This window comes from Chinchilla lanigera, unplaced genomic scaffold, assembly GCF_000276665.1.
Source record: "Chinchilla lanigera isolate Chin_1 unplaced genomic scaffold, ChiLan1.0 scaffold00087, whole genome shotgun sequence".
NCBI classification, from domain to species: Eukaryota; Metazoa; Chordata; class Mammalia; order Rodentia; family Chinchillidae; genus Chinchilla; species Chinchilla lanigera.
Genome location: NW_004955488.1, coordinates 4,778,597 through 4,806,319, shown reverse-complemented (window position 1 = coordinate 4,806,319; position 27,723 = coordinate 4,778,597). Strand labels below are relative to the sequence as shown.

The 27,723-nt window shown below is 37.2% G+C and overlaps 1 protein-coding gene across 1 annotated transcript in view; it reads left to right on the top strand.

Annotated features, from left to right (window-relative positions):
• The window catches only part of Lmbrd1 (LMBR1 domain containing 1), a 104,567-nt gene that overhangs the window by 73,082 nt on the left and 3,762 nt on the right, over positions 1-27,723 (top strand). Inside the window, exons 10-14 of the mRNA XM_005404466.1 lie at positions 10,174-10,238; positions 10,558-10,660; positions 11,163-11,267; positions 13,681-13,830; positions 15,207-15,285. Coding sequence (XP_005404523.1) covers positions 10,174-10,238; positions 10,558-10,660; positions 11,163-11,267; positions 13,681-13,830; positions 15,207-15,285 — 502 coding nt within the window. The remainder of the gene's footprint in view (positions 1-10,173; positions 10,239-10,557; positions 10,661-11,162; positions 11,268-13,680; positions 13,831-15,206; positions 15,286-27,723) is intronic.

The window sequence follows — 27,723 nt, the reverse complement described above, 5'->3', positions numbered from 1 at the left end:
TAACGTACACCATATCCAAGGTAAGATGCTTCAGGTGGACAAGACACACTGAGAACGTAGCAAACCCAAACATAATCCACAGTCTAAATATTGCAACTTTACATCTGGATAGTGGGAAGTACACCTTTCCTGCAAGTGTACATAGAATACAAGAGTTGATCATTACAGTAATTAGGTCTTAAAGAAAATATCACTTAAATTCTATAAAGTAGAAAAAAGTATGTGATCCGAATTGCATTTTGGACCAGAAAAAAAGGTTTTACTATAAAATACATTAATGAAGCAATTGAGTTAAGATAATTTCACTATTAGATAATAGTGTTACATCACTAGTCATTTCCTGGTTTTGATAATTAAACTGTGATTATGTGAAAAATATCTTTGATTTTAAAACATAGGTACTAAAATGTTTTATACGTAACTTAAAGAGCAGCTGTATGTATAGGGAAAAAATAATAAAGCAAGATGAAATGTTACCATTTCGAGTCTGGGTTATGTGTATAATGCAGTTCGTTTCTTATATTTGAAATTAAAGTTTTTGAAGTCTTAACTTTGAGTGCACCTCCCCTACCCTTGAAAAAACTCTTAGCCCTGTCCTTCCCTTTTCTTCAGTGTCAAGTTCTGCAAGATCTTAGAGTGCTCTTAGACCAAATAAGCTGCTTCTAATAGATAGTGGCAAAATTCATACTGGTGGTAAAGAGCTAAGTGGTGCTACCTTGACCAATCATCATAAGAGTCTTTGTAATGTGGAAAATAAGGCTTTGTAACAATAGCTTAATATTTCAGATCTAACACTTTTTTAAAAATTATGAACCAGGCACTTGTAACATGTAAAGAAATGCTATACCTCCTCTGTTAACTCTCTTTACAGAATTATTATTCCTGTTACAGTGTCCTATCAAGATTTGCTAATGAAAACCACATGGGTTTCCCTCTTAACTGTGAGGAAATATTTGAAAACTAATCAACTTACTACTTAATTTAAATCAGAAGACTGGGACCCATGCCATTCATAATGTACAACTGAACGTGGCAAGTCAGATGACCATAGAGAAGAGTTTAGTTTGGGTTGAAGCATAATTGTCTTTTCAAACTCCTAACATAGATCAACTTGGCATCTTTTTTATTGTAATCATCTAATATTCTGGTGACTTTCCTAAGGCACTGTTTCTCATACTTTAATACGCATACAATTGTCTGGAAATCTCATTAAAATACAGATTCTGATTCAGTCAGCCTGAAGCGGGTCCCAGGATTGTGTGTTTACGCAGGATGCTACCTGACACAATTGCTCCTAGGCTGTGTGCAGCCCGGAGTCACAAGATTCTGAGTGGTTCTAGAGAGATAACTGACTTCTGTTTTCTGTCTTCGCTGCTATTAAAGATTAATAAGACTAGAAAGAGGCTGCCCTTCTCCAGACCCTGCAACCTAAATGAAAAAGCACATTTCTTCAGGGGGAAAAAAGAAAGAAACAAACTTCAAAACAACCATTGCTCTTGGCAAAAAGGGAAAAGAATACGGATATTTTATGTAAGGCAATATTAGTAATAAAACATGACAATAATCACCTTTCATTTTGTGTTTATAACTTTGGGTCTCTAGGTGTGGTAACTTTACTGTTTATTCTTTTTTATTGGATTTCTGGATATAAAAACATGGTTTTACGGATATAAGCGCTCTACTTATGAAACCTGCTAAGAGGTGTGTTGTAAGAAAGAAGCACTGACCCTATATTATTTCTTCATATTGCTTTGAAGTTTTGTTTCACTTTATCACACAGGTTGAATTCTAGGAGTAGATGTTCATTTGGGTTAATCAGCATTTTAAACACAGTCAGTTTTGAGAAAATGGTCAAAAAGTTTATTTTGCTACAGTGATCTCTCTCTGCTTCCTGGCTACCATGAAATACAGTGTTGCTCCACCTTACACTTCTTACCATAATGGCTCTGTCTTACCACAAGCCACAGCAGCTGAGCCAAGTGACCGTAGCCTAAACCTTTGCGACCATGAGGCACAACAAAGCTCAGGTATTTTGTCACAGCAGCACAAAACTAACATACAACTTGTCTTAGTTACTTTACTTGTTGCTGAGGCAAAATAGTCAATTTCTAAGTGAGAGGAGGAAAAGTTTATTTCTGCTCAGTTTGTAGAAGTTTCGGTCCATAATCAGCCAGCTCCAAGGCAGAGTAGCATGGCAGAGAGGCATCACAGAGGAAAAATAGACCATGGCAAAGCAGGGCAGGCAGAAGACAGCAAGCCACAATAACAGCAGAAGCAGTAGCAACAGCTTCTTTCTGTCCCTTTATATTCTACCTAGGCTGTAAACCCATTGATTAGAGCCACCCATACCCAGGGTGGACCACCCTTAATCTCAGCATGATACCTTAATCCCAGCATCACACATACTAGATCCAGCCACCTCTGAAAAACCCCACGTATGACTGTGTGAGTCTTTGGGGGACATCTAGATACAAGCCATAGCACAACTCGATTAAAAAATAGGTGTGTTTCAAATAGACACTATAAAAGATGTACTGATAATAAGCATATGAAAAGGTACTCTGCATCATATGCCATTAGGAAGTTACAGATAAAAATACCCATGATACACCATTTCATACCTACCATTAGCGTGGGTGTTGTATTTCTTTTTTTTTTTTTTTTTGCAAGGGGAACAATATAATACAGCACACATATTTTAAAAGATTATTTATAATAGTCACTCAAAGAATCATATACAAGAGTGTAGGAAATCTGTCCACACACTAAAGACCAAAGAACTTTGACCAGCTGAGGGCCTGGATCCCACAATAATGTCCTGCATGCGTTCAGCTGAAGATCTAGAGCTCATAACAGTACCTCCCACGAGTCCAACTGGAGGCCCAGAGCCCATAACAATATCTCATGCAGGCCTATTTCATGGATCTGCGCTGGAAGGCCCAAAGGACAGTGGTGGAATCTGGAAAATCTGTGACAGCAGGATGAAGGATCTGTGCTAGCAGGCTGAGGGATCTGCCCTGGAGCCAGGAAGCGATGGGCAAGATAAGAACCAGAGCTCCCCTGAAAAGTACCGCAGCCGTCCTCAGCAACAGTGAGGTCCCGAGCTCCTCCGATGATCAGGACAGCTGAGTTCCCATCAGGAGAGCCAATGCTACAAGCTTCTCCAGGAGACTGACCTGTGTACCATCTTCCCCTCCAGAGCCAGGAGGCGATGCTCAGGGTGAGGACCAGAGCTCCCCAAAGTGAACCGAAACTATTTTCAGTGCCAACAAGGTCCCGAGCTCCTTGGAGGATGAAAATAGCCACGTTTATCAGGAAAGCCAGCATGACAGGCTCCTCCAACAGAACCAGCAGCTTCTTACAGCTTCTACCAGCTCCTGACAGCCTTTTACCAGCTCCCAACAACCTCACTTCTTCTCCAGTTCTGCCTCTTACGCTGCTGGCAACAGTCCTCAGGTGGGCCTCCTACACCCAGCACCACACTTACTCAGTTCAGCTGGGGGTTATAAGTTGACCACCAGTTATCAATCCACCACAGTGGGTAAAGTCCATAAAGAAAATCTGACACTGAAATACCAGCAAGGATGCAGAGCAATAGGCACTCATGCTTTGCTAATGAGAATGCAAACTGCCACTGTCATTTTGGAAGGCAATGTGGCAGTTTTTTTACAAAGCTAAACATAGTTGTTTTATAGAATCCAGCAATCATAGTCCTGCTTGTTTACCCAGTTGGGTTAAAAACTCTGACCATACAAAAAGTTGTACTCAGATGTTTATGTGTAACTGCCAAAATGCAGAAGCAATCAAAATGTTCTTCAGTAGGCGAGTGGATAAACTGCAGTCCATCCATATAATGGAGGGTTATGTAGAGATTAAAAGAAAAGAGCTTCAATCCACAGAAATTGAGGGATCGCAAACACATAGCGCTAAACAAAGAAGCCAATCTGGAAAGATGACATACTCTTCTAACTATGTGCCGTTCAGAAAAGGGAGAATGGTGGAGACAGTATAATGCTGAGTGGCTTTCAGGAGTTTGGGGTGAGGTGGGGTAGGATAAATAGGGGGAATCAAGGAGACTTAAGACGAGTGAATCGGGGCTGGGGATTTAGCTCAGCGGCAAAAGCGCCTGCCTGGCAAGCGCAAGGTCGTGAGTTCGGTTCCTGGTACCGGAGAAAAACAAAACAAAGCAAAACAAAAAAAGACGAGTGAATCTATGCTGTGTGATACTCAAAGGGGGGATACATGACATTACCCCCTTGTCAAGGCCCATAGAACAATGCAGTACAAAGACTGAATCTTAATAGAAATTAAGGATTTTCGTTAATAATACTGCATCAGTAATGTTCATCAGCTGTAACAAAAGTACCAGCCTAAGCAAGGTGTTAAGAGTAGAAAAAATTATGTCGGGGGGGAGGGGGAAGGTTATATAAGAACTTCTGTAGGCACCTTGAATTTTTCTGTAAACCTGAATGTGTTAAAAATAAAATTATTACATTTTTAGAAATGACTTTTTCTTACACTGTTGCTTCTGATGAACCACATAGTGTAAATTGCCATTGTCAGTAGGCGAGTGGCTTAATGAATTGTAACCTCCACATTAGGAAGTAGTGTTACACGGCCATTAAAATGCATGGAAACACTGCCTATTTGTATTTTTAAATCATACCTTGGAAAAGTGTTGAAAGTATTGTTCAGGATGTGTTGTGTTTAATGGAAACTAGCGTCCAGGTTGCAGATATTGCCTGTGGTAGAAGCAGTGTTCTTGATTATTATGAATGTCTGAACACCTGACCAGGCACACGGACATACATCATTCCTGGAGGGATTCACAGGAAACTGTTAATGGTGCTTGCCATGTGAAGTGAAACTGATGATTAATGAGTAGAATTGAGACTTCTCAGTCCTATAATTTTTTTTTGGTTTGGTCTTTTTAAGATAGAGTTTCACTATGTAGATCAGGCTGGCCTTGAACTCATTTTGTAGCCCAGGCTGGCCTTGAATTCACAGCAATCCTCCTCCCAATCCTCTTGGGAGAGAGCAATCCTCTCTCCCAAGTTCTGGGATTACAGGCATGTGCCACTACACTCAGCCTTCTCAGTTTTTTAGCCAAGCTTTACTCTTTATTCTTTTTTGGGTTTTTTTTTGGGACAGGCTCTTGCTGTGTAGTTCAGTCTGCCATTGAAATTGCTATGATTCTCCTACCTCAGCTTCCTGGTGATTATGTGCCACTATGCCCAGCTAGCGAAGCTCTTTTCTTAATTTTAAATGGTAGTTGTTTTGAAAATACCCTTCTGCTCCATTGATAAAGACCTTTTTCCGTATTGAGGCCTGTACCCCCCTTCTTTTTTCTGTCTCCTTTGTATCCCTTTTATCTGACTTAGGTTAACTTCATTCCACCTAGCTTCATTGCGTTATATGCATTTAGTGTAATTTCTAACCCAGATTATTGAATTATGTTAGAGTGGTTGTCTTAGATCACAGACGTGTATCTGTCAGACTTCGGGAGGCCGGGAAGTCCCCGGTCAGGTAGCTGACAGATCCATTTTCTAGGGGGCTCCTTCTCACAGCGCTGCCTATGGCCACCTTCTCACTGTGTCCTTGCGTGGTGGAAAGACAGCAAGCTCTGGCTTCTGGCCTTTGTATGAGGACAGAATTCCATCACGGGGATCTCATCCTCGTAACCTCTCCCCTGACTACCTCCTAAAAGCCCTTCTAACACCATTGCATTGGTGGGTAGGATTTTAACATAGGAATTTGGGGACATGTGCCTTCTTTCCATAATAATAATGTAATCCAGATATTCATAGAAAAATCCTTGATCCAAATAAAATTCAGAATTTTTTGTATTTTAGAGTAAGTATTTATTTATACACACCCTACAGGGTCTTACTTATTACAGCTCTCTGTTGACTTGTTTTCTTCTTGAGTTAGTTTTGCCAGTGTGTCTAAGAATATACCTACTTTACCTAGTCTTTTTTTTGTTTGTTTTAATTCTTGGGATGCTGGCATACTAAGCACATGGAGCTACACCCAAGCTTCATTTCACCTTGTTTTATCCCACCTGTTTCTCCAGTGTCTGCACATTTCAGTGGTTCCTGAAGGAATGAGGACTATTTTTATATGATGAGTCTCTTCCCACTTACGGTTTTGTGGGGGTGTTTTCCTTTTCAGTTTTCTACGTGTATATATGGATGTCTTTGAGTTTTCTACTTGGAGTGGTTTGAGCTTCTTGGATATAGAAATTAATGTTTGCTATCAAGTTTGGAAAGGCATTGACCATCCTCTCTCCTTTTTTTTTTCTGGTTGTTTTCTTACCCTTTCTTCAAATTCTATTAACTTATGTTCTGCTTGATGGTATCCCACATGTCTCAAAGATTCTTCTCCTTTCTTTGCTTTTCTTTTTTCTGTTCCTCAGATTGGGTCATCTCAATTGATTTATCTTCACATTGCTGTCTTTTCTTCTGTTTGTTCAAATATGTTGCTTAATATTACTAGTGAACTTTTTACTGCAGTTATTTTTTTCTTCCTCAGGGTTTCAGTTCACTTTTAAGAAATAATTTTTTTGTCTCAGGGCTGGGGGTTTAGCTCAGTGGCACAGTGCCTGCCCAGCAAGCGCAAGGTCGTGAGTTCGATCCCTGGTACCGGAAAAAAAACAAAAAAAAAAAAACAAAAAGAAATAATTTTTTTGTCTCATCATTGCTATTATTTGCTCATACACGTTTTTTTTTAAAAGTTCTTTGAACATATTTAAAACAGCAGATAAAGTTTTTGTCTAGTAAGTCCAATGCCTAGGTTTCCTAAAAACTGCCTATGGATGATTTTCCCTGCTCTGTTAGCGGTTCTAGCCATCCTGTTTTGGTTGGTTGTTTTGTTGTTTCATTTCTTTGTTGTGGTTAAAACCTGAAAATTTTTAATCACGAGGTAATTTGTTGTTACTACATTATTATTTCTTATTGTTTAGTGGCTTTGTGAACTGATTTTGTGAAGTCTGTACTCCGTGTTGTCCTGGTCGCTGTAGTCCCTGCCAAGTTGGTTTGTTAGAGTGGACAGAGATCTTCTTAAGCAGCTGGAACTTCTAAGTGTCCCAGTCTTGTCCTAGGGTTCTCTGTGTGTTCGCTCACTACTGCAGCGTGCTAGTAGGCACTTCTGTCACTTGGCCTGGCCTCGTTTCTTCGCCATGCAGAACCACAGTGCCGGGCAGAGGTGGGATTGTAGGCCTTCTCAGTCCTTTGCCGATCACACTCGCAGCCCTGAGCATGCACAAGATTTTCCCTGTTTCCAGAAGTATGTCAGAACTTTTCAAAGCCTCTATGGATATCTCATTCCATAGGCTTTAGTTTTAAGCTTTTGCTTGGTTTAATTTTGTCTGTTGTTCACTGGGTCTTGAGAACGTGAAGTTCATACTGCTGCTTTTTTGGACCACACTCCAGGGAAAGGCTTTTGGCACAGTGTGAGTGCCATGCAGGTCCAGTACAGTCTTGCAAGCGGAGCCTTCTGACAGCCACCAGGAAGGTCAAATAATGTCAGTTCTCTGGGTAGGAGCTTACAGAGAGATTTGACCCCTTTTTGCTTCCTCATGTGATTCCTAGGCTTTTATGACTACTTTTCAGGGCTACCACAATATTAGGGCAGAAGTTGGACCAGAGCAAGTTAGAATGCTGCAGTGCTCTGTGTTAGAAACGCATTTAGTTTTCTCGAATAAATGCTACAGGATTATTGTGTGCTTTTGTTCATTTTCAGAGTATTGAAAATTTGACTCTGATAAGTTTTCTTAGTGTTCTTTTTAGGGGAGAAATTTTTTTCAGAAGTTTTTATTTCACTATTTTTACAGGTGTCACCTTATTTGACATTATAGCTGGAAATTTGCTCAGTGGTAGAGTGCTTACCTAGCATGTATAAGGCCCTAGGTTCATTTCCCAGCACCGTAAAACAAAATAAAATAAGGTAAAGTAATCTGAAAACTGGCATAGTAACATAGTAACTAGACTTAGGATCATCACTGGCACAATTTTTTTTTTTTTTTTGGTACTGGGAATTGAACTCACGACCTTGTGCTTGCCAGGCAGGCACTTATGCCACTGAGCTATATATCTCCAGCCCACAATTCTTGAAGGGCTAATTTAAGTCCTTATACATGACCAATTTTCTTGGTCTTTATAAAGTATTTACATTGTTTACATTTGTTCTGTGTCTTGATAAGTAACTAAGCAAGCAGTCTAACTCTGGGTCATTCATGCCAATGATTGGAAAGAAAGCTGAGGATCTTTTATAATTTTTACTTTTTGCCAGAATGGACAATCAAGGGGCAAGAGAATCTTAATTTCATGTGCAATTCTTTTTCTTTTTCTTTCTTTTTTTTTTTTTTTCTTGGTACTGGGAATCGAACTCAAGACCTCAGGCTTGCCAGGCAAGCCCTTATGCCGCTGAGCTACATCCGTGGCCCTCAAGTACTATTTCTATGTCACATTCCTCTACTATTAATTGGAGCTTAGCAGTTATGCTACCTCATCAGAAAGTGATGTTTCACTTGTTGATCCTCAGTATGAGTTTATTGTCCTCCATTTTACCCATCTGTCAAATATAAGTGCCCAAATCCAGTGGAAAAAGAATCTGTAACTCCTTTATGCCCGCCTACTAATTAATGCTTACTGCTATGAAGGAGTCATTACAAATTTATGTATAATTAAAACAACTTTTAAGTAATGAATTCTCATGTGGAATCTCAGTATATAAAAACAGATAAATGCAGTATTCTGATTACTACGCTCTTACTGAAATACTATTTCAAGAGATGGCAGTGGACTCCTTGGTCCTCCTCCTTGCTAACTCTGTCCTTCCCAACAAGGTCACAGTCGCTCTGTCTGAAATGAAGAATTTACCAGAACAAAGATTTAGCATTACTTTCAAAAATGATCTTTGTATGCCCGGTAGGGTGATACGTGGTTATTTCACTTCTTTCATCCCCTTAGCATTTGAAATATACTTGAGCAACTGTGTGAAGATGGAAACCTCCCTAACATTAACATTCATGATTTTATTCATCCAGTTCTGTCAATTCCAGGCAAAGCAGGAGCCCCAAGCACTTAATCTGTGTTTTGTGTGACTTTCCTTTCTCTTCCTCTCGCCTGTTACATGGCCAATTTGTCCCTGGAGCTTAGGGAAGGTATTAGGGGCTGAAGAAGCCTAAACTCTTGCTACTGTAAATTTTACCTCTGTTTTTTATTTGGACCTAGCTTCTTAGAAACTCATTTCCAGTCCCTTTATTATTTTTGTTTTTTTACTTTAAAGAGAATAATGAAAAAAAGAACAATAGCAAAATACCAACAGCATAGACAAAAGCAAAACAAAGCGAAAGCAATAAAAATGATACAGGGTTTCAGAACAAAATGATAGGAATTAACAGTGACTGTTGTATTACGTATTGTTATCTTCAATGAAGTTGCTCAGATTACCAGATGTAAGAATGAAGAATTGATCAAACCATTAAAGAGAATAAAAAATAAAACACACATTCAGTATCCTTATTCTTATATCCCCAATAAAAAGTTGAAAAGTAGAAAAAAACAGCTTGACACATTTTCCTACAGAAACATTGTTTTACTGGACAGTTACTTTAGTACATCAGGAATAGTGTCACTTATGTAGACTTTTCTGGGCTGTGAAGTAATTTAACCACTATGTGTGCTGTTACTTCGATGGAAAAGTGTTCTCTATTCTCTATTTCCTATTTCCCTATTATAATTAACAGGGAACTATCACTTGATTGGTTTCTTGGTGCAGTGGTGGTGGTAGTGTGTGTATGTGTGTGTGCACGTGCGCTCGTTATATGTTAGTCTTAAATACTTCTCATTAATATTGAAGTTTATATTGGAGTGTAATGGGATAAAATTTTATATTTGATCAAAAAGTTTTATTTATTAGGGAAAACATTTTACATGCTTTCTCTCTTACTTATATTGGTTCTTAACCAAATGATCTCATAATTTATATTGAAAATTTAGGTATAAACGGCAGGGACTGTATATAAATTATAAATTATAAATTAAAATGTATCTTGGATCACTTTAGTTAGAAAATTGTTACATGCTAGCAGCTCATTTTGAGCGTAATGGTTATGTGCTTTTAATAACAACTTTCAGAACTATATTGTAATGAATATATTTTTCCTTTTAGATCATTTGGGGAATATTTTTCATCTTAGTTGCATTGCTGTTTGTAATTTCTCTCTTCCTGTCAAAGTAAGTACGACACCTATTCTGAAATACTTACACGAATTCTGTATAGCATTATACTTTTTTGGTGCCCTGTTCCATTAGCCAGTTCATCCAAAGTAGCAGTTCTGTGAGGAGTGTTCTATAGCATTAACAAAAGAATGACCGAAAGCTCCAATAACAGTTTTTCTTTCTACTCTATTAATAGAATAAGATCTGTGAGGTTTAATTGGTTTTTCTTGGTTTTCTTTAATCAACTGTATTTGTAGGCTAAATTTGATATTCTTTCTAGGTTTACTGGAAATGCAATCGTATAACATAGATTCACTGTATATTTTTGTTTTAGTTTAGATAAAGCTCTCCATTCAGCTGGAATCGATTCTGGTTTCATAATTTTTGGAGCTAACCTGAGTAATCCACTGAATATGCTTTTGCCTGTACTACAAACAGTAAGTAAAATATTAGTAATTTTATATCGCAGCAGGCATTCTGACACTGCTTTCCATTTGAAACTCTTACGCTGCAAGCTTTCTACTGCTTTGACATGTGCTTGTGCTGTTTGCTATATGACTTTCGATCTGCACATAATTTCTAAATTGTTATGTTACTTTAAAGATTATTATATCAGTAGGTTGCTAGACTTTTAGACATAATTTGATTTCATATGTTATATGATACAAGGTGAAATTTGCCAATTTTCATGTATAAATTTAATTTGTAGTTAAATTTGTTTTTAGGATTTCTCATAAGGTAATTATGCTATATGATTTGATAGTAGTTTGAGGAATTTTGAGGATTTTTCTGCTTTTAATGGTATTATCACAGTAGCTTAATTTTAATTAGGGTTATTTTAAGCATTTGTCAAATATAAATAATGAATTTTCAGTTATTTCACATTACTTCTTGGACTTTCATGATATACATATTAAATTTGATTTTATCTTTTTGCAGGTTTTCCCTCTTGATTATATTCTTATAACAATTATTATTATGTACTTCATTTTTACTTCAATGGCAGGAATTCGAAATATTGGCATATGGTTCTTTTGGGTTAGAGTAAGTATATTACATTATTATTTTGACTTTTTTCATTATTTTGCATAAGATCTCTATTTTTACAAATTATATGTAGGAATATATAAGTCAGGCTTTGATACCAAGCATGATAAGAATGTTAGCTTTTGTACATCATGATAATGCAGGAGTACTTCTTGAACAGTAGTGGTTTCGTCCCCTGCCTGGAGACAGTTTTAGTTGTTACAGTGGGAGTGCTGCTGGCATCTCCTGAAGAGGGGCCAGAAGTGCTGTAGAAATCCTGTAGTACACAGGGCAAAGGCTAATCTAACCTCAAGTGTCAACAATGCCAAGGTTAATAAACCCTTATCTAAAAGACATGTTATTTTCTTCAGTTATGGCTGCATGAGAACACCTTGAACCACAGTGGAGCTATTGAATCTAAAAAGATAGCCTTTCCTTTTAGGAGGTGCAGAGGACTACAGTCAGCCTTCTGTATCTGTGGACTCCACATCTGTGGCATTAAGCACCCACAGACAGAAAAGTATTTAGAAAAAGTTGTGGTGGAACTGAACATGTACAGGCTTTCTTCCTTGTCATTATTCCCTGAACACTATAGCCTAACAGCCATTTACTGGCATTTATATTAGTTATTACAAATAATCTAGAGATTATTTAAATTACACAGGAGGATAAGTAGATTATAAGTAGGTTATATGCACATATAGCACTATTCTCATAAGGGACTTGAGTATCTGCAGGTTTTGGCCTCACAGTGAGTACTGGAATCAATCCTTCATGAATAGCAAGGGCCAGCTTTGTGTGTGTCTTGGGCATCTCTTCTGTTGCTAGAACAAAATACCCGACACCTACAGTTTAAAGGAGGAGAGGTTTAATTTGGCCCACAGTTTTCGGGGGATTCAGTCCATGGTTGGCTGGTTCTGCAGCAGAAGGAGCATGGTGAAGGGCCTGGTGGAGGAGAGGTGGGCACCTCAGTGCAGCCAAGAAACAGAGAGAGAGAGAGAGAGAGAGAGAGAGAGAGAGAAGGAGGAGGAGGAGGAGGAGCTGGGGAGGGGCTATAACCCTCCAAAGGCACAACCCCTGTGACATCGTTTTCTAACCAGGCCCTGCCTCCTAACAGCTCATACAGCTGTGAAGCAAACAATGGATCAGTCCACTGAGAAATTTAATAACCCCTTGGGTCAGTCACCTTCCAAACATGAGAGTTTTACAGGACATTTTAGATGTAAACACTAACAGTATGACTGGTTATTTTTTTCTTATACTCGTTTTGAAATAATTTAACAATTTTAAAATGAAGCCAAATCATGTAGACCTGACTTCTAGCTGTGAATAAAAGAAAACTAAGTTAAGTAGTACTTTGAACTAGTGAAAGACTTCTTGCTGAGGGGGCAGGCGAGGATCTAGCATCATTTTAATAGCTCTAAAGTGCCAGGTCCAACATCTCTAAATTTCTTGGGTCTGTCTGTCTTCATGGCAGTATGGTTGCTGCAGTTCCATTTTTCCTGTCCATGTTCTGTATGGGAAAAAAATACATACAAGTAAGAAGCATACACCTTTTTCAGTGAAGCAGGACATTGCCAGAAATCCCTCAGTCACCTTTCCGTGATTAGTATTTCATTACAGGGCCACTGCTAGGTGTACGGAAAGCTTGGAGATGTACATTTTTAAGTGATCTTATTTTCATCTCATCCAGAATTAGAATTCGGTTGATCACTACCATTGTGTAATCTAGTAAGATAGCAAGAGAGTGGGAGGTACCTAAATTGCTAAAATGGAAGTGTGGCTCCCTGTTAAAATGTAGTCAGTCACCTAGTTCTTTATATTAAAATTACCATTTATTTTAATTTCCTGGTTATAGATGTGAAAATAGCTAGAATCAGGTTATCATAGCCTACACTAAATTTTAATAATAATCTAGACTTTCAGCACAGTATTGAGGGTATTTTATAAGAAGAGAATAATTTCAAGCATGTAGCCTAACTTTTCTTGGTAGTAATACGTGATAAAACCATAAATATATTACTAATACTTTAAACTCATACGCATAACCTGTAGATAGAAATAGGGGTACTGCACAGTCCTCAGCTCTGGGAGCTTCTAACAGATGCACACAGTAAGTTCCGAAGGTTTTTCTGGAACCCTGCGACCATGTGAGCACTAATAAACTCTCTGGTTCCTGGGTTTTGAGTGGATCATTTATAGGATAGTTTGGATATAGCTTCTGTGCCATTATTTTTAAATATAAAGTTAAATCTAAACGCTTTATGGGGGAAGAATTGTCTTTTTCATTCTTACAGTATTTTGAAATGGTGAAGAATTGTGTTTACTTTGCATCAAAGAAATGGTTGATTGAACTGTATAATACAAAAACAGACATAGTGCTGTCCAAATAAAATATATTGCTGAAGTGTTGTCCCTTTCTTCTTTGCAGTTATATAAAATCAGAAGAGGTAGAACCAGGCCTCAGGCACTCTTATTTCTCTGCATGATACTTCTGCTGATCGTCCTTCACACCAGCTACATGATTTATAGTCTTGCTCCCCAGTATGTTATGTACGGAAGTCAAAATTACTTAATAGAGGTAAGTGCTACATTTAAAATTTGATTTCTTTCATATTTTAAAGCTAGTGATATTTAAAGGTAAAGTTTAATTTTGATGACTAGCATATTAACTCATCAGATTAAATTCAGTATTGCTAAGGCTGGGGCTTTGTTCCATTTTTGAGCATATTTAATATTTGCTTCATACTTTTCAAAAATAGTATAAAGAATTTCTTTATAATTTTTCCTTAAATGGATCCTCTGGCAGTAAGCTGTTGGGCTTTATTTTAGCACTTCATTAAAACTCATAATACCTCCTCTAAAACACTATTTCTAGTAATTTTAATAATATGACTTCCAAAAGGAGTTTGATGAGCACAGTTATGTCTGTTCATTGCTACCATGTACCCACAGGATAGGTATTCCATGAGGTGTGTGCGTGTGTGTGTGTGTGTGCCTGCACGCATGCATTAATGGGCTTTTTTTTAAGCATGACTGTTATCTGTTCCACTAATTCTTTAATGTGGATTGCTCAAAAGCCAACTGTGGTTCTTAGTTTTAATTGAACAAGACATTTGGATTTTCTGACAATTTATAATATTTTAACGTATCTGATTTTACCTTTGATTAGTTTGTTTCCTTTTCCTCAAATACCTCTTGCTCGACCTCCCAACAGTTCACATCCTGTTCGTGTGCTGGTTTAATGGAATCTTTCTCCATTCCAGTCTGCCCAGGCTACTCCATTTGTCCTGAAATTCTTCTATTCTTTTTTACTTCAACATGTAATTAGAAAAAAATTAGCAAGCCCTCCAACCCCCCAATCAGTACCATAGTATTGCTAAATGTTAAAAGTGAGCTCCCTGAAGAATACCAGGTGATTAATAATGTCGGTGGAGCTTATAAGGCACAGGTCCTGCAGGAGGTACATGAATGACCCAAGCTTGGGAAACACCCTACAGGGTCACCAGAACCCTGTTTCTCACTTCCGTTCCCTTTAATCCTCTCCCTGCTTCATCTGCTGTAGCTAGATCACTATGTCATGCTTAATACACATTTCTTTACAACTAAAGGAGGATTATGCTTTTGCATAGACAAGAGATACTCTTTGCCTATTCTAAAAATAAAAATTATCTAAAAATAAGTGTTCCATTTCTTTTAGATGTCATGTTTGGACTAGAAGTGTGTTCTAAGAAAGACCTCTGTTACTTAACATTGAAACTAAAGGATTATTCCAAAAGCCCTCATATTAAATTTACCATAATTCATTTTCTTCTGATCATAATTTGCATTAAAGTTAACTTGTAGAATATTACATGTGGTTAATAGAAAAGTGTAAGGTTTATAATGTGAATACTTTAATCCAAATATATTTGCTAGTGTAACATTTACATTTTTAACTGTATTTTCATCATTCAGAGCAATGTAACTTCGGATGACCATAAAAGCAATTTAACCCTTTCTGTGCCAAAGAGATGTGATGCAGATGCCCCTGAAGGTAAAGCAGCCTTTGTCCACTGTCCTAGAATTTATAATTTTGTAAGAAAAGAGTTGCTGTGCATTTTGCTGTGTGAATCATTGGATGCATTTGTGTTAATGTGTGGTGACAAAGGAACTTTTAGCAAGTACAGCTTCGTACATTTCTAACAGAATTTCTAAGTGATGGGATAATTTCAGTTAAGGAATGGCCATTACCAATTACATAGTTATTTCAGTAGTTATTATACATCACATTTATTAGTATAAGAAGAGATCACTCATAAATGATTTTTTCTTTAAAAAGTTTGAGAGTTTAGTACATGTTTACTACTGAGACCAAAATTACCTATGACCTAGAACAATTTTTCATTTGCAAGTCTATTCACTTTAGTTAATAACAATATTGTGAATTATAGGCACAGTTAACTTTTTCCTTTTTAACTTTTAATTGACTTATTTTTTCATTTTTGCAGCATATAATCAGTATGTTCATTGTGGTTACTTGATACATGACACATCTTCTGGGTTTTTTTATGTCCTTTTCTGTCCTATTCCTTCTCCCCCTTCCTTCACCTCCTGGTCCCCTTCACGTCTATCTCCATGTTTTCTTTTATCTTTTATTTTGATCTTTATTTATATCTTTGATTTCTCATATGAGAGAAACCATATGATATTAAAACTTCTGTGTCTGATTTATCTCATTTAACATGTTTTCAAGGTGCGTCTGTTTTCCTACCAAATGTTCTACTTTATTCTTCTTTATAGCAAAGTAGTATTCCATTGTGTATAAATACCATTTCTTATTCCATTTTTCAGTTGATAGGCATATAGGCTGCTTAAAGATTTGGCTTTTCTAAATAGGGCTGCTGTAAACATTGGTATGCATGTATCACTGTAACAGGATGTCTGTAACTGTCAGGAAGATATGTGGTAGGGGAATAGCTGGGTCAAAGGGAATTTCTAGTTTCAGTTTTTTGAGGAATCTCCATACTGATTTTCAGGGCTGGGGATTTAGCTCAGTGGCACAGCGACTGCCTGGCAAGTGCAAGGTTGTGAGTTCGATTCCTGGTATTGGAAAAAAAAAATACTGATTTCATAATGATTGTAATAGTTCATAAGCCCATCAGCAATGTAGGAGAGTTCCTTTTTCACCACAGCCTTGTCAGCACTTTTTATTATTTGATTTTTTTAATCGTTTCCATTCTTTCTGAAGTAATGTAAAATCTCAGTGTTTTAATTTGCATTTCTCTAGTGGCCAGAGATGTTGAACAGTTTTTCATGTATTTATTGACCATTTGTATTTCTGATATGTGTCTATTCATTTCAGTTGCCCATTTTTTGATTGAGTCTTTTATTTTGAGGAAGGTTAATTTTTTTGAGTTCTTTACTAGATATTAGTCCTCTGTCTGAGGTGTAGTTGGCAAGAATTTCTTCTATTATGTAGGTTGTCTCTTCACTCTGAAGTTTGTTTCCTTTGTTGTAACAGAAGCTTTTTAATTTGATGTAATCTCGTGTTGACTATTTCTTTACATTTGTGTTCTATTCAGAAAGTCATTGCCTATGTCTGTATGTTCAAGAATTTTACTTAACCTTATGTCCCATCAAGCTAAGTATTTTTATTTTGTCTTTTTTTTTTTTTTGGTTTTGGTTTTTCTCTGGTACCGGGAACCGAACTCACGACCTTGCGCTTGCCAGGCAGGCGCTTTGCCGCTGAGCTAAATCCCCAGCCCCTTAAGTATTTTTATTTTAATATTCAGATCTTTGATTCATTTTGATTTTAGTTTAGTACATGGAGATGGATGAGTCCAGCTTCAGTCTTTTTTCTACATGTAGATAACTAGTTCTCCCAGCACCATTGGCTGAAAGGGCTATGTTTCCTCCATTATATGTTTTGGAACCCTCTGTGAAAGATCACATGGCTAAATGTTCCTGGAGTAGTTTCTGCACTCTTTATTTTGTTCCATTAATCTACATGTCTGTTTTTTGCTAGTACCATACTGTTTTGATCACTGTGACTTTGTAAGATAACTTAGAATTGGGATGTGATGTCTCCTGCTTTACTCTTCTTACTCAAGAGCTTTTGCTATTTTGAATCTCTTCTGGTTCCATATGAATTTTAAGGTTGTTTTCTACGGTTGTGTGAAGTATGCTGTTGGTACTTTGAGTTAATCACGTTAAATCTATCTCAGTTTTGAGAATATGGCCATTTTGACAGTATTGGTTCTGCCTATCCAGGAACAGGGCATATCTTTCCATTTTGATATCCTTTTTGATCTCCCTTTCTCAGAGTACTGTAGTTTCATTTTAGAGATCTTTCACCTTTTTGGTTAGGTTAATTTCTAAGTATTTAATTTTTCTTGAGCTATTATGAATGGTATTGTTTTCCTAATTTCATTTTCGTGAATTTATTATTGGTGTACAGGGATGCTGTTGAGTTTTATGTGTGGATTTTGTATCCTGATACATTACTGAATTTTGTTATTAATTCCAGGAGTCTTTGGTAGTTTTTTGGCTCTTCCATGGATCATGTCATCTGCAAATTATAGTTTGAATTCTTCCTTTCCTGTACATATCTCCTTTATTTGTTTCCTTTTCTGATTGATTTGGCTAATGTTTTGAGTACTTTATTGAACAGGCGTGGTAACAGTGGACATCCTTTGTATAGGGAAAGCTTTCAGCTTCTCCCCATTTAATATGATATTAGCCACTGATTTGTCATAAATGACTTTCATCAGATTGAGATAAAATGCTTTCATACTTATTTTCTTCACAGTTTTTAATCATGAATGGGTGTTGGATTTTGTCAGATGTTTTTTCTGCATCTATTAGTACAATCATATGATTGTACTAGTTGAATCATTCCTGCATACATAGGGTGAAACTTACTTGGTCAAGAGATGTGGTCTTTTTTGACAATCCATTGTATTCTATTTCCCAGTGTCTTCTTAAGGATTTTTATGTTTGTGTTCTTTAAAGAAATTAGCATGTAGTTTAATTTTTAGTTGGATCTTTATGTGTTCATTTCTATGAATGAATTTGGAAGTAATCCTTTCCTTTCAGTTTCATTAAAGAGTTTGAAGAGTATTGATGTTACAACCTCCGTGAAAGGTTTTATAGAATTCATTGGTGGAAACCGCATGGTGACGCACACCTGTAATACCAGCACTCGGGAGGCTGGGGCAGGAGGATCATTGTGAGTTCAAGACCAGCCTGGACTACAAAGTGAGCTCAAGGCCAGCCTGAACTGTGTATTAAGACTTTGTCTCAAAAAGATAAAACAACAAAAGGATTCACTGATGGATCCATCAGGTCCTGGGCTTTTCTTAGCTGGCTTTATTTTTTTTTTATTCCTCCCTTGATTTTATTGCTTGTTAAGTGACTCCTTCATTTTTCCTTTTTTAAATTTACTCTTACTTGATGTACTCATTAATCTGATTTTATGGAGTTATTTACTTCGTTATCCTTTTCTAAGATGTTCTTGAGCATTTTTTGAAGTGCTGGTTTAGTGCTCAGGTATCTCTTAAGATGTTCTTTCTTATGGGATGTCCTATATCTCCAATAACTTTAAAAAAGATAGTTTTGCCAGATTTGTTAGTCTGGTTTGGAAGTTATTTGTGTTTAGGACTTACAGCACTTCACTTCAAGCTCCTCTGGCCTTTAAAGTTTGTATTGAGAAGTCTGCTATAATCCTGGTGGGTTGACTTTTGTACTTGATTTTTTGCTTTTCCTTGACAACTTTCACTATTCTTTAAGTTGGACATCTATGCTTTTGACTATGGTGTGTCATTGGGAGCTTCATTTTTCATCACTGTTAATTGGTATTCTGTAAGCCTTGGTAACCTATATGTTCAGATCTTTCCTCATACTTGGAAAGTTTTCTATTATGATTTCTGTAAATACATTTTTTAGTTCCACGTATGCATCTTCTCATCATTCTAACTCTGCGTAGTCTTAGGTGAGTCTCCTTACCATCATCTGGTAGCTGTTGCATGAATTTTTCTTGTTCTTTTATTGTGTTTAAGGCTTCCCTGTATATTTTGTTACAACTTTCCGTTTTGTCCTTGATGTAGGAAACCTTATATTCACATTGATTATATTATCTATAGAGTTGTTTTACAATCTCTTATCTTTGTGTTTGATGCCTTTTTGTGGATTCTTTATCTTTGGTTATTTTTCATTCATGTTTTGAATCATTTTGGTCAGCTGTTCCAATTTTTACCTGTTTCTCTTGTTTCCACTTTGGTTAGTTTGTATGTTAGTCACGTCATTTTTTGGGTCATGTTGTCTTTGAAACTTGCCAGGTTTCTTTAGCTCCTCTTTAATCATTTTGTACAGCTCTGTTATCTGGTGTTTTATTTTCTCTGTGTTAGTGCCCCTTCAGTCTGCTTTGGGATAATTGTGAGTTTTGGGGCACATTTTGTTGCCTTGTTACATAAAAAATATGTGAATATATATATACACACACACAAAGCTTTTTGTTTCTTGGTGCTAACGGTTGAGGTCAAACAGAATGAGAAGACTTTGTGGTTGCTATGAAGATCTGTGTAGTTACATTCTGTTTTCCATTGATGTCTGTAACTTTATTAGTACAGTATGCTATTTAACAGTATAAAGCTATTATACTATTCAAGCTATTCAATTTAATTGGGTTGGATCCTGTCACTATGTTATAGGGAGAGAATTTCTATTGGTTATAACAGTGTGGACAGAACCAAGCATACATCAGTCATAAACATTAACACTTGTTTTGATAATTTAACCCTTTTGTCATTCCCCTTATGGACTGTATTATACTGGGATGTGGGGTGGAGAGGAAGAGGAAGGTGGATATGTCCATGGGGAGGGAGGAAGGTAAGACAAATGTCGATTGGTAAGAAGAAAATACACAGGAAGTCAGAGTGTGTTGGAGTTATTGTTTGAAGAAAGGACTGGATGAGGGAGAGTATTTTTATAGGCAAGACAATGTACCGTGCAGATAAGTGGAAATGGATTTAGAGATTGAGTTAGGCTGTCAGATTGTCTGTGCCTATTAATATGTTTGTGGGTAATTTTGTGTGGTCCCTCGAACCTCATGTTAAGGATTACCCTGACATGCCCTTAGGTGGTACTGTTTAATTGTAGCACTGGTTAATTCATATTCTCTAGTGCACTTATGTAATCCCCTATTGTATTGATGCTGTTAGATATATGGAGAGGAGGTGGAAGGCAAGGAACCGAGGTAATGAGGAATAGATAAGGACTGAGAATAAGGAGGGGAGAAGGTCAAAAAGTAGCAGGGAGTATGCACTAAAAGAGCAAACAAGTCAAGGGGAATGCGTTGGAACTTAAAGTTTTATAATCAACCAATACCAGTGAAGAAGAATCAAAAGGAGGAAAAGAAAAATGAAAACAGACTAGAAAGCAAGTAGAAAAAAAAGAAAACCTTACCAAGATGACCGGAATCTAACAAAATCATAAGGTTACAATAACTACAGTTACCAGCGTAACAACAACAATGAAAATAAAAATTTGTACATAGTTTTCCTAACATTAGCCAGAGCGTCAGTGCGGCTCTCTTTGCATCGGTATCTCTGTCTGGTAGATGTTAGCCGTGTGTTTCCCCCTGGGAGCCAGACAGTTGCCTGTCCGAAGCCTCTCAGGGCTGTTGCTCCCTCCTATTTTGTGTCCTAAGAGAGCTCTAGACATCTTGAGCTCCAGACATTTTCCCCTGCAGACCTCTGTGGCTCTTGATTACCTTGATCAATTTGGGGGGTAAAAATGTGGACTTCCCGTGTCTTTCCCTGACGGTTCTCCTTTCCTATTATAAGGCCAAGATCCCCCAGTGTCTTTTCCAGCCCTATGGAAACAGCAAGAGAGTATTCTGTCTTTCTCCTACCTGCGCTGGGGCACCCGATCACCCAGTGGCCCTGTTGTCCTCTGACCTGGCTCCACGTAATTGTCACAGAACTGACTTTTCTTTTCAGAGTTGCTCTCTGATTTTGCTCTATGTGATTGTCACATCGCTGATTCCCCCTTCTGCTCCTCTCAGCTAGGAATTGCCGGGTCCCCCTCCCCACGGCTGCAGGCGCCCACCGACCATTGTGGCGGGCACTGGATGCTCCATGGACAGCACTCCATTGTATGTGGGAGGAATAGGCAGCCCGTTATTTTTATTGTTACTGTCTGTGTTGGGGAAAGCTCTTCTCTTCCCACTATCTTGCTACCCGCTGGCCCCGGCTGTGGGTGCGCTGGTGCGTGGCAGTTAAGTTTTACCCTGTTCTCTTTGAGGCTTCTTTGACTTCCTGGAATGGAACTGTCTAACTTTGCTGTGCCCGATGGGGAGGATAGCGTAACTGGGTTTATTCAACCTGCCAGACTCTGAAGGGTCCACTAGTGCCCTCTCAGACCTGTTCTTTCCCAGGTCTGGGTGTGAGGGACAGGGTGCCATGGTCCAGGCCTGGACTGGTTTTCCCTCTCCACCCTCTGTGAACACTTGATTTTAGTCCAGCCGGGTTATCTTTTCATTGACCCTCCTGTAGCAGACTTTGTCTTTTGCCCCGCCTCAGGGTAGCCAGTTTCCTTCAGCATCACACTGGAGGCACAGACCATCACCGTTGCCCCCAGGGAGCCATTCTCTGCTCCCCATCAGAATGCAGTTTTACCTGTTTCCTGACAAACTCCCGACCCTGTGCTCTTAACTGCTGTATATTTTTGGAGAATTTTTTCCTGTTTTCTTTGGATTTTTTATTTTTTTCTTTAACGGTTAGAACTTAATTCTGATTAAAATTTCTTGGCTTTTTTTTTCAAAATTTGTAAAAAATGTTTCTGTACATGACTTCAAAATGCCTTCATGATAAATATAGTGACTATCTTCATAAATCATTTGTGTATACAATTCTGAAAGATATAAACTCTGAGAAATCTTTTTAGCAGAGTAATTTGTATAATATGATAAACACATTAATAGGAGCAAGGACAGAGTGCAGCGAGAGCCTCAAGGATGGAAGATGTGATTCCCTCTCTATGGTAGAGATTCTTGTAGGGTAGTTACAACAAAAAGAAAGATTTTGGAAAAAAAGATGCTAACTCTGCATTTCAGTGTTGAAAGAATTTATCTGATGTGTGCATTAAGGAAAGGAACAAAATACACAAAGAAAATTACTTTAAGTTACACAGGTGTGTGTTGAAGAGAGTTCAAAACAGTGCTATTGTTTTGCTATGTTTTCTTAAAATAGGGTGATGGGGCATGAGATTGTAGAATTAGGATTCAGATCATAAAGGGTCTTGAGAAGTGATGAAAGAGCTGATGGAGAACTTTCAGTAAGAAACTAGAAGTTATGATCTGACTTATTTTTCAGTAAGTTATTTATAAGTTATATAGAGAAGGAATTTAAGAAACTGACTAGATCGTGGAACTAAGTGGAGAAAGAGAATCTCTACAGTAGTCAAAGAGGTGGTCAAAACTTTAAAGTTATCAATGTGTACAATGAAATAAATTTACGGAGTAAATTTAAAGAATTTCTGATTGCTTAGATGTACAGCAGTGATGAAGGAAACAGATTCTAGAGTGAACCTCCAGTTACCAAGAAGTTTGGTAAATTTTGGTATCACTGGATGAGATAAACTTTCTAAGATTAGAGAGAAATAAGAAATATTGAGGCTATTTGAGATGTCTCAAATTGGTCAGGTGGAAGATTTGTATATTTCCACAGTCAGGTGGAAATCTCATAGGCACTTGGGTATATGAGGTATGATGGAAAAATATGCAATTTAAATAAGAAAACTATTACAGTAAAAAACACATTGTCATTAACCCCCCTCCAACTATTCCCCCTCATTTTTAACACATTTATCTCATCACTTTGGCCACTTTCTGAAGCAATTCTGGAAATCATTTCTAGCGAGTGTCTTTAGTTGCCCTGGTATGGCTGCCTTGATGTCCTGAATCAATTCAAAGCATGTACTTCTTATGGTCATCTTTACATTGGGGAACAACTAGAAGTTGCACAGGACCAGATCCAGTGAATTAGGCAGAGGAGGACATAAGGGATTATTTTTATGAGTGTGCCATGCCATTGGCTGGCATTGAGCAGCCATGTTCACTGTATTTTTGATCATACCTCAGAAGGATATCCACAAAGATGTCCAGAACTCTTCATAAAGTGACAAGCGCTCTGGGATAAGCTTGTTTTGGGGGGGCAGGAGGGTGTTAATGGCAATATTTCATCATTTCCTATAATATTTTTTAAAAAAATAAACATGAACTATACTTCTTGATCAAACCCTTATGTATGTAAGGAATTAGAAGGGCAGAGAATGGAGACTGAAATGCAGGAAGATCATTTTTCTAAGGGCAAGCACATAAAAAAGTACAGAAGACGACTGAAAAGTTGTCTGATTAGTCTTTACTAAAATTTTAAATAGAGACTGAGAAAGATTGGCCAGGGCAGTATCATCCAGTTCTAGAAGAATTGATATTAGAAGTATTTAACACAGACTGTTTTAGAAAGGAAGATAGAAGCCTCTCTCTAGATTTCAAATAGGGAAGAAACGTGGACCCAGACAGCAATTTGTTACTGTCTGGGAGCAGACAGGAAGTGGCGTTTTTCTGTGACTGTCTTAATTTGCTGTGAAGTATAAATTGGAATCATCTCTGAGGCTTAAGTGGAGCATGAGGTAGACAATTGAAGAAAGTGTCAAAAGCTTTTGATAGCTCAGGAAAGGGTATAAAAGAGGGACCTGTCTGAAGACAAGGTAATGACAGATAAATATGTAAAGGGGCAGAGAGTTGTTGAACACATCTGCATAATTGGTGTGATTGTGCTTCACTGAGGATTAAGCTGTTTGAGGAAGGGAGGTGGGATTGGGACGGAAAGCACAGCGCAGTTGAGCGTTAGAGAATGAAGTGATCAAAGATTCCAGATGCGCAGGACCTAAGGCAAGACACTAAAACTCAGAGAAAAGAGCAAACTGAAGAGATAAGTGGCGAAGCAAATCCAGCGGGGCTAACTGTACTTTGTATGAAGAAATAATACCTAAAATGTTGTAAGTGCGAATAAATACCACTCCATTTACTTTTCCAAATCTACTTTATTAGTGACATAGTCCCAATTTTTTTTTATTTTGCAGTGCTTAAACATGTCGCAAGGAAGGTTAACAGTGCTTTGGATTGTTATATTTAGCTTAATGAGCATTGAATGAAATGTGCTGTTGGCTTGTATATTCCTTCATTCAGGAGGCAGTGACCTTGAAGATCGAAAGTAGATTCTGTTCCTCCAATTGTTACAGGAACGCTGAAACCTTGGCAGAAAAACAAAGGTAAACTAAGGTTTCAGAATCATGTTGTGCTGGTAAAAGCAACTTTAAAATGTTCCTGTGTTGTCAACCTGAATGAATTCGTATATGATAGACCAGTAAGCTTTAGTCAAATGATACGCTTGTCTATACAGCTTCTTTATGAATCACAGTTTGATATTTTTCTTTTCAGCCTGATCTAATTTTCTGTGGTTAAATGACTCTTTTTGAACCACCGAATATTTTTTAACATTTCAGTTGACTCATCCTTTGGAATGTTATTTTGCAGTACAAAACATGGCCTTTAGGTTTATGGACTGGGTTTCTTTCTCCCAACCTTTCTTGGTTGTTCTGTAGTACGTGTCTAAATATTAAATTTGTGTGTACATACTTAGAAGCGTGTGATAGAGGATAATTCAGTTTGGGGTGGTAGGATAGTTACTGTTTTTAATAAAAAATTTAAATAATAGTGAAAGATGAGGTAGATTAGGACGTAAGTTAGACATACAAGGGTAGGGATAAGATGGCATAATCATGAGGCACTGGCATGGCAATATCCATTTAAATAGAAACTGGAAACCTTCATGCATGGAACGAAATCAGCACAGCACTGTTCTTTGTGATATTCTGATGGACATGTTTGACTGGAGTAGGTGATGTGATAGTATATATAACCTGTAACACATTTAATGTGACCTTTTGTCTTTTTTCAAGTAACACAACTTCAGAGAATGATTTTTACATTTAGAAATGAAATTATAGTATAATAATTAAAATTGCTTCCAAGAAAAGGTAATCTCCCTGTAAAATTTAAAGTTAAAAGATTTAACCACTGTTTAACCCATCCTACAAGTTCCTAGCTTTTTATGATGCACTTTCTAGACAAGGTCATCTTCTTCAGATTTGATTTTTTAGCTGTTGTCTCTGTATATCACAACCAGTCTTTACCGCACCTTTCACATTTTCATTAATCGAAATCCTGACTGTCTGACAAGGCTTTTTCCAATTCAGCCCTTCTTTTAAATTATCTCCAAATAGGTGTATATTCTTTTTTTTACCCCCTTTGAGTTCCCAATGCATTTCTATTTCTTACATTTTTCTCTCAACTTATAGTCATTTATATATCTTCTCCCTACCTTCTTCTTATATGAATATAAATAAGTTTCTTGATAAAAAGTATAATTAAATTTTTGTCTTCCCTCTAATACAGTTTTACAAATTGAACCACGTTTTCTTTTTTTGTGTGTTTGAGTAGTGTCGTTAAAGTAATAAAATATTAAAATGTTGAATATGTTCTAGCTTTTTACTTTTCTTTGTTAGATGAAACCCAATGTATTGACCTAAAGACTGCAGAGTGAGTTACATAGTGAGTCCCTGTCTCCAAAAAACAACAAAGCATGTTTATGTGTCCTTTATAAATTATTCAATAGTAGTAGGGCCCTACTTAGTATGGTCCTGGGCAGCAATGAGGTATGAAGTAACATTCTAAATAGTTCCATTTTCTACCAGTTTTGTTTTGTTTTGTTTTTGCTTGTGAAACAAAATACCTACCTTAATATTCTCCACAGTACATGAGTTTTCTCAAATGCCTTTTCTGTCTGTGCATATGTAACATAAAGGTTTGTTTAATAACTGAGTACAAATATATAGAGTGTAATTATTTATAAATTGATCTCGTGAGGGTTTGACATTATAGTGACTCGTGATTTAAATCAACACTTAAAGTAAAGATGCAAATTGTTACAGTTGATAAACTGTAGTTATCTTAGTGGCAGTCAGCATAGATTGAAAGCAACAGCATAAGTGGTCTAAAAGGAAATAAGTATGTAGTGTACAGGTTATCAGGTAAATCAGCAAAGGTTGCTAATATATGACAGAAATGGTTTAATTGAATTTCTCTTTCTCTGATATGTGGGAAAAGTTGGAGGAAAGGCAGGAATAATGGAATTTAAAAGCCTCAGTTTCCTTCATGTAGTTCAGATCTCCTTCACACTTTTTATTTTGATCTTTTCTGTATAGCCCCTGTCATCAGAAAGTAAAAGAAATTATATTTTATTTTTCACTGTTAACATTTAGTCTTTAGTTTAATTGGAACCTTTGTGTGCCCTTTTGAGTGACAACAGTCAGAAGGCTCCTGAACACTTTTTTTGTTTATTTGTTTTTTGTTTTGTTTTTCTGCTGGTACCAGGAACCGAACTCACGACCTTGCGCTTGCCAGGCAGGCGCTTTGCCGCTGAGCTAAATCCCCGGCCCCCAACACTTCTGATTTTAAGACAGAATCCCTAAATGGAATGTCTCCCAATTTAAATTTACTTTAAAGGTGAAAAGCAAGTGAAAAATATTTATTGTTAGTTTCTCAGATAAATGTCGAAAAAAATCTATAGATCTGGATATCAGGTGAGCAACTGGAAGTCAGCAGATGGTGACAAAACAACCTTCCCTGCATTTATTCAGTGTCTAATCTGCCCCTGACTATTGTGCTCGCTTCGGCAGCGCATATATCTTTTGTTTTGTTTTGTTTTTGTTTTAATTTATTCAGTGTCTAATCTGCCCCTGACTATTGTGCTCGCTTCGGCAGCGCATATATCAGCCCCTGACTATGAAATACAGCATGAAGCTTATCAAAAAGTTATTCTGTGGGTGTTGCCACCCTGTAAAAGCAAATATGGTATATAACACTAACTGTGAAAAGCCGTTACATACTTGTATGTATATATTTTTATTCTAGCGTGTTTTCAAGAACAAACAGAGCACTGACGGTGGTTTTTACCTTTTATGTTATTTTAGAACTCTTGTATCAAAGACCACAACCTTTACAGGTGGTATGCATGTGAACAGTGTGATGGGAAAATATTTACAGTGTAATTTTGGTGGTCGGCCAGAGTCAGAGTATAAGCCAGTTTGAAATGTCACTGAGCAGATTATTAGACCTCTGGGGGAAAGTGATTTGATTTTACTTTCTTCTCCCAGCTCAGCCTCTTATAATCCCCATTCTGAAATTTCTACTTCAGTAAAATTTTGACTTTTAAAGTATCTTTATGTAAGGAGATGAATATTAGAATTCTACTTTTAAAGTTATGAGCTTTAGTAGTATTGAGAAGATTGAGTTGCTTTTTTAAAAAACAGATTTGTACTTGTGCAGTGGAGCTCTGGCAGTACTTAAGCCATGGAAAATACTCTTGTT